The sequence below is a fragment of the Maniola hyperantus genome, chromosome 11, assembly GCF_902806685.2.
Source record: "Maniola hyperantus chromosome 11, iAphHyp1.2, whole genome shotgun sequence".
NCBI lineage: Eukaryota > Metazoa > Arthropoda > Insecta > Lepidoptera > Nymphalidae > Maniola > Maniola hyperantus.
The window spans coordinates 12,856,702-12,863,703 of NC_048546.1; the positions used below are offsets into that span (position 1 = coordinate 12,856,702).

General features: G+C 38.2%; 1 protein-coding gene across 1 annotated transcript; it reads left to right on the forward strand.

Moving 5' to 3' along the window:
- The first annotated feature begins 309 nt into the window (after positions 1-309).
- LOC117986253 (lipoma-preferred partner homolog) lies at positions 310-6,141 on the forward strand. The gene is made up of 3 exons (XM_034973088.2): positions 310-1,191; positions 1,779-2,014; positions 2,856-6,141. Exons 1-3 carry the CDS (start codon positions 412-414, stop codon positions 3,094-3,096), a joined length of 1,257 nt encoding a protein of 418 aa, XP_034828979.1. The 5' UTR covers positions 310-411; the 3' UTR covers positions 3,097-6,141.
- The last annotated feature ends 861 nt before the right edge of the window (positions 6,142-7,002 follow it).

Consider the following 7,002-nt stretch of genomic DNA (forward strand, 5'->3'; position numbering starts at 1 on the left):
CTTGTATCTAAAAGAATAATAAGATAAGATGAATCAAAAAATCCATCAAATCAAACTGAAAGCGGGAACGGCGATACACTGCACTGCATGACCTATTTTTTTAATTTTACCGCCATTTTTCATACGTGATAATGACTAATTACCATAGATTAATACAACATTAGAGGTGTGACCATAGAGATGTGACTGGCAGGGCAGGGTCAGTCACAGATTAAAAAAAATAGTTTTTTTAATAATCTGTATGTAGTCAAAAGTTTTGACAAGTAAATCTTGTAAATTCTATAGGTAGTCTTTAGTCTTTGTGATTCATTGATTTGGTTTGTGATGTTTTTTTGGAAGTACCGATTTTTGAGTCTTTTTATGAATTAAATTACTAAGAATAAGGCGCAAATCTTGCATAAAACTTGAGTAATGAATACTCTTGACAAGCAACTGGCTGATCTTCGGATCTACGCGAACGAGCTCGACGCAAAATTGCAAGATGATATCAACGCAGCCAAACTTAAACCATCAATTCCACCGAAAAAGAATAAGCCGCCTTTGCCGCAAATACCGCAAAGTTACACAGTTAAATCAGCATGCGAACCCTCGTATTCATCGAGGCTCGAATACGGTAACCGTATAAGTTGCACATACTCGAATTTGGTACCTGTGAAAAGTTGTATCGTTAGAAATTCGGCTCGAATCCGAAGCGGTGATGTTCTTTTATATAGTAATTTACTGCCTCCCGGTGGTACTAATCACGTGTATTCAAACATTCCTATGCAACGTCATGCTGAGAGTTTTTACGATCGGGATACTCGCTCGGAACTGTCTCGTATAAGCGATATCGGTGCGCAGTCCAACTACAGTGAGTTGCGACGTCCAGGATCTGCATATGCGGCTTCGTCTGCCTCGGTGAACGCCCAAGATTTCTCGACGTACGGTGGGTCACAGGCTTCGTCTACCTACGAGTCCTTGTATGAGCCTATAAATCCACGACCGTGCAGCCAACTCTCCGGTACGTCATTGTACGGAGGCTACGTCGGTACTGCAGTGGAGCCGATCCCAGAGCCCGATGACGCGTTGTACTGTGGGAACTGTTACCAGTGTGGAGAGAAGATCATGGGGGAAACCACTGGTTGTACAGCCATGGAGAGGATATATCATATCAAGTGTTTCTGTTGTCAACAATGTGAAATTAATCTCCAGGTATGATTTCTTGTTTATTATTTAATTATTATCCATGGTCAATTATGGTTGAACATGGTGAAATATGATGGTTTAAAAACTTGGTTGAAATATTCAACTTTAACAGACACTATAATGATTATTACATATTCCATATGTGAACAACTCTGAAGTGTTTCAATGGATTTGACGATGGCAATTGATATTGTAGCTTCATATCATGTCCCCTAAATCTAGGATTGCTCCTTCTCGGAAACATGCTCTCAAAATTTGGGACATTTGTATTAGTATTTATATTATTTATATTTGGCACATTATGTACAACTTAGATTGAAAACTATTCTGTTTACATAACTCTTGCACTGAAATTATTATGAGCATGTTGATTAAGAATTTCCATCTTCCATCTCTGAAGATTTCAAGATCTGAAGATATTTTCATCAAATTCATTACCATCCTGTTCACACAGCCTATTAAATAAAATATCAAATGGATTCTTGATACATCAATAAATGGTTAAATATGTTCATGCAAACAACACCTACACAATTAAATATAAAAAAAAAGATTTCTGAATTTCATCCAAAAATGACTTCATATTATTAAAGGGAAGGCCGTTCTACGCAGTTCAAGGCAGAGCCCTATGTGAGGGAGACTACCTAGAAACACTAGAAAAATGCTGCGTTTGCGGTGACCCTATACTGGACAGGATTCTGCGTGCCACCGGCAAGCCCTACCACCCTCGCTGCTTCACCTGTGTGGTGTGTCAGAAGAGCCTCGATGGTATACCCTTTACTGTGGATGCAGTGAACCGCATACATTGTATTGACGACTTTCACAAAAGGTATGTCCTTTCAATTCTTCTTCTTCATATCTGTTATGTGAAGTTCTGTTAACCAGCAGCTCGATTGTGGTAGAATGGCAATGATAGCTACAATGTCACAATCACAATCACCTCTAATTGGTTGACGCTCGCTCACTATTGGCTAAAATGCATTGTTGCAACAAGAATCGCACAAGTTCAGCCAATCACGACAATTGAGATTGTAATGATGATTGATGCAGGTTTTACGAAATCGACCTACAGTTCAAGAATAGATTATACAAACATTTGGAAAACTCGAAGCACTTCTGATATAGACGCATCAGCGAAAGCTACTTAATGTATTAAAAATAAGAATAATAATAATATAATCTAGCATGATATAATCCAGCATTATAATAATTAGTTTGTTTTTTTTTTATTCTGAAACAAGTTAGCCCTTGACGGTGAACTCACCTGATGGTAAGTGATGATGCAGTCTAAAATTGAAGCGGGCTTGGAAGGGGAATGGCAGTTTCACTAAACCCATAACCCTGATCTATTTCTACACAGCATCTTACCGGAACACTAAATCGCTTGGCGGCACGACTTTGCCTGTAGGGAGGTAACTAGCCATGGCGGAAACCTCCCACCAAACCAGACCAGTGACAATTTAGAAATTATAAAATTCCAAATTTCTCGAGACCGAATCGAGCCCGGGACCTCCCACTAATAAGACCACAGCGCCAAAGAGGTCAGGAAGATCACTGCGTCAATATCTAGCATGATTCCTGCATTATAATCAGACTGACAGATTTTTTAAATAATGAATCAATTCCTGCGCAAGTGGGAGAAAATAATTTAATTACATTTCAATTGCCAGATACGCGCCTCGCTGCGCTCGTTGCCGCGAGCCAATCGTGCCGGAAGGCGGCGCGGAAGAGACCGTGCGCATAGTAGCACTCGACAAAAGCTTCCACATCGCGTGCTACGCCTGCGAGGACTGTGCCGCCTCGCTTTGCTCGCGCGAGCAAGGCCGCGGCTGCTACCCCTTGGACGGGCACCTTTACTGCAAGCAGTGCAACGCGAGGCGCATACAGGATCTGTCCCGAAATATTAATTAAGAATACTTAATTATCGATCCCGGGCACACACCTCTAACTTTTCGGAGTTATATGCGTTTTAATTAATTAAATATCACTTGCTTTAACGGTGAAGGAAAACATCGTGACGAAACCTGCATGCCTGAGTTCTCCATAATGTTCTCGAAGGTGTGTGAAGTCTACCAATCCGCACTTGGCCAGCGTGGTAGACTATGGCCAAACCCCTTCTCACTCTGAGAGGAGACCCGTGCTCTGTAGTGAGCCGGCGATGGGTTGATCATGACGATGATACTTAATTATAGCAGCAGGCAGAAAACAGTCACAACAGGTACATCAATCTTTAGAAAGAGATGTCGGCTTCATAGGGTTTTGTCTCCATCACTCATACTTATGTGACGTTTTGTCGGTCTCAACGACAGAGACAACTCTACGAAATCGCTATGTCTTTCTAAAGGTTATGTACAATATTTCCTGCCGGCAGAGATAATTTATAATAAATTATCTCTGCTGCCGGGTACTGTATGTGATAATATGATTGATGGCTAAATACTGAAATTTCTTTCAAAATAAAGGGTTGAACAGACAAGGTGTGAAAGGACAGCAGATCGTAGGGTGGCGTGCAGGGTCTAGAGACACAAAGGCACTGCATTTGCGTTGTGTGAAACAAAACATTTACGAACCAATGCACGGGCGCATAGATACCTTCGTTTATAAGAAGTTTACACTCATGTGTTAAGTTATAAGTTTTATAAAATTTAGATATTGTATAAAACGTACAACTTAACACTTGTGTATACTCACTTGCTTGTGTGTGTGTGTGTGTGTGTAGTTTGATACCTAATGAATAGTATTTTCAGTATTTAGCCTTAAACCCCAAATATTCAAATATACTATATCAAAATAATAATTAATTAATCACACTGCCATTTACTTATATTAAAAACTAGATAATGCCCGCGACTTCGTCGTCTTCGTCGTTTAAATAGTTGTAATGTATAAAAAATCTCAAAAAGCTTGTTAGAACATAGGACACTCGAACACTGCCACTGCATACTAAAATGTTCAATTTTCATTAAGTCTATACATAAATAAATACTTATTTATATATAAAAAATAAAATAAAAATATTTAGTGTGGTTTAAGGCCTACACAGACGAGGGTCAGACCTCTGGGTACTTTTTGCCCCTCAAAATAGATCACTTACTACTGCATCGAATAATGCACACGAGGGACTAAAAGTCATCATCATCATCAACCGATAGACGTCCACTGCTGGACATAGGTCTCTTGTAGGGACTTCCACACGCCACGGTCTTGCGCTGCCTGAATCCAGCGCCTCCCTGCGACTCGTCTGATGTCGTCCGTCCACCTAGTGGGGGGTCTTCCAACGCTGGGTCTTCCGGTGCGAGGTCGCCATTCCAGCACCTTGGGACCCCAACGTTTATCGGTTTTACGAACTATGTGCCCTGCCCATTGCCACTTCAGCTTCGCAACCCGTTGAGCTATGTCGGTTACTACTAGTTCTCCTACGGATCTCCTCAATTCTGATTTGATCAGGTAGTCGCGTACATCGTCGCTAACTATGGGCCTCATAAGAAAGCTCAGAGTCACTCAGCGGGCGATGGAGAGAGCTATGCTTGGAATAAAAGTACCACGTACAAAAAGCCCCCCGAATAGCCGATGACTTCGACAGACTGGACTGCACAAAAAGAAGCAGAAGTCCTCCAAAAAAATTGAACTAACATACTAACATTCCAAAAACTCGCAACGCACACAGCGGATTTTAGTCCGCGCTAAGCGCTCGAGTTTTTTCGCTTCTGGCGAACAAAAACATACCGTGTGCGTTGTGTCCGTGGCAAGCTCTCGGCGGATGTTTTACTTTTATCTATACTTCGGGGACTTTTGTCCTCCGTAGACAAAAGTCGCTCGTCTGTGAAGACCCTTGGCATTAAACTGGTATGTTTAAATCACACCTAAAATTAGTGTTTTAATTTATTCTAGTTACATTCCTAATCGCATTTTCAGTTCAGTGCTATTACAAGGCTGTGTGTATTAATCATTTTCTAGTTTAAAATAGTTTCCTCCAGTATTAAATAATTCAAAGCTGTTTGAAATATTGTGATTTTTAATTTTAGTTTTTTACGTTAAGGAATACCTACTTTATATTATAATAAGTACTTTTGTATTTTTTACTCCCTTAATTGTAGAAATGGTGCCATGTTTTTATGTATATAATAGTGAAATTAGGTTATGTATTAATTAGTATTTTTTTTTTGTAATTTGGTATGTATGTACTTAAAGTATGATAGGTATATTTTATATGGTTTACATGTTATTTGGCTTTAAAATCAGGCCATTTTATAAATTTTTTTATTGAAATGCAGTTTTTTGAAATTATATTATGATCTACATAATATTTTGAATGAAAGAAAAGTTCGAGTACCAAGAAAGAGTATTCCATATAATTAAAATGTTTCTTTTGATGACTATAGAAAGTCCCTACCTTGGCACTCATACTGAATACTGTTATTTTTATATGTGACGTTATTATTTTTACATAAGCTTCTTGAATGCTCTGATGTTCTTGTTTGCGCAAGTACAATAAAGACTTTTGTCTTTTGACATGAAATTTGACACAAAGTTAAAATGGCGCGTGAGGAGTTACTTTTTATGCATGCATGTAGGGAACGTTATTCTAGCGCAGCGTCACTGATGCGTCACGGGCGTCAAGTGTCGCTCTGCTCGAACGACGTTCCCTACATTTGTATAGTAAAAATACCCACATGAATCGGACGTTCTGTGGCGGCGCCACTGACGCAGTACCCTCGACTCGCGGAACTTGAAGTTAGATTGTTTGATTTTTTTTGTAGATTTATTCGTTTACTTCGTTTTACGCTTATACATTTATGTTCTTTAGTAATTAGTACCTACTGAGTTATGTGACAGTAGATCACAATTCACAAGTAATGAGATTATGCCAGTTTAGTTTATTACTAATAAATAAATGTTGATTGATGTATGAGTGTATTATACAATAATGAATGTAAATAAAGAAAATAAATTACAGTTGTTTTCTTTTATTTCTTTAAAGTAATATTTCTCAGTCTTATTATTTATTAAACTTTAACTTTGCTCAGACTTTAATAAGGGCCAGCGCAGACAAGGATTTTTAGGGTTCCGTACCTCAAAAAGTAAAAAGGAACCCTTATAGGATCACTTTGTTGTCTGTCTGTCAAGAAAACCTATAGGGTACATCCCGTTGACCTAGAATCATGAATTTGGTAGGAAGTAGGTCTTATAGCACAATAATTATTAGTAAAGAAAAAATCCGAAAACTGCGTGGTTACATCACAAAAAATTGTTTATGAATTATTTTCCTATAATTTATAAAATTAAAATGTTTATAAATTACTTAGGTACCTATAGTATTTTCAAAGTAAGAAAACTGAAAAAAAAAACATTTTCATAATGCAACGAACTTTCATTATATTGCTTACTCAGTAAAGCTGAAACGGGGTAGGTTGGTATTGGCACCGATTCCTTTGTCTTACTCTAAACTAAATTTAGAGTATCTGCATACTTTTCTTTTTAACAATGCTAAAAAAGGAACGGAACATGACTTTCACATTTAAAGACTCTAAATTTTAGTGCACAATACAAATTTAAACAGTAGGTTCGCGACTGCGTGCTAAAATCACGGGTTTTACCATCTAAAAATTAAATTTAGAAATGTCAAACTGCTTCTGTCCTTTTCATATTACAATAGTAAGAAGAAGGTGCGAATACTCTAAAATTAGGTTGTGCTTAGAATCGGTGCCTTAATAAAAATAAAATTTCCTATGAGCCACTTAATATTGTAATGACTAAAGTAGGTACGCAACCATAGACCACAGTTCGTCACGTTCGAAATTCGAATTTCAACTCGTA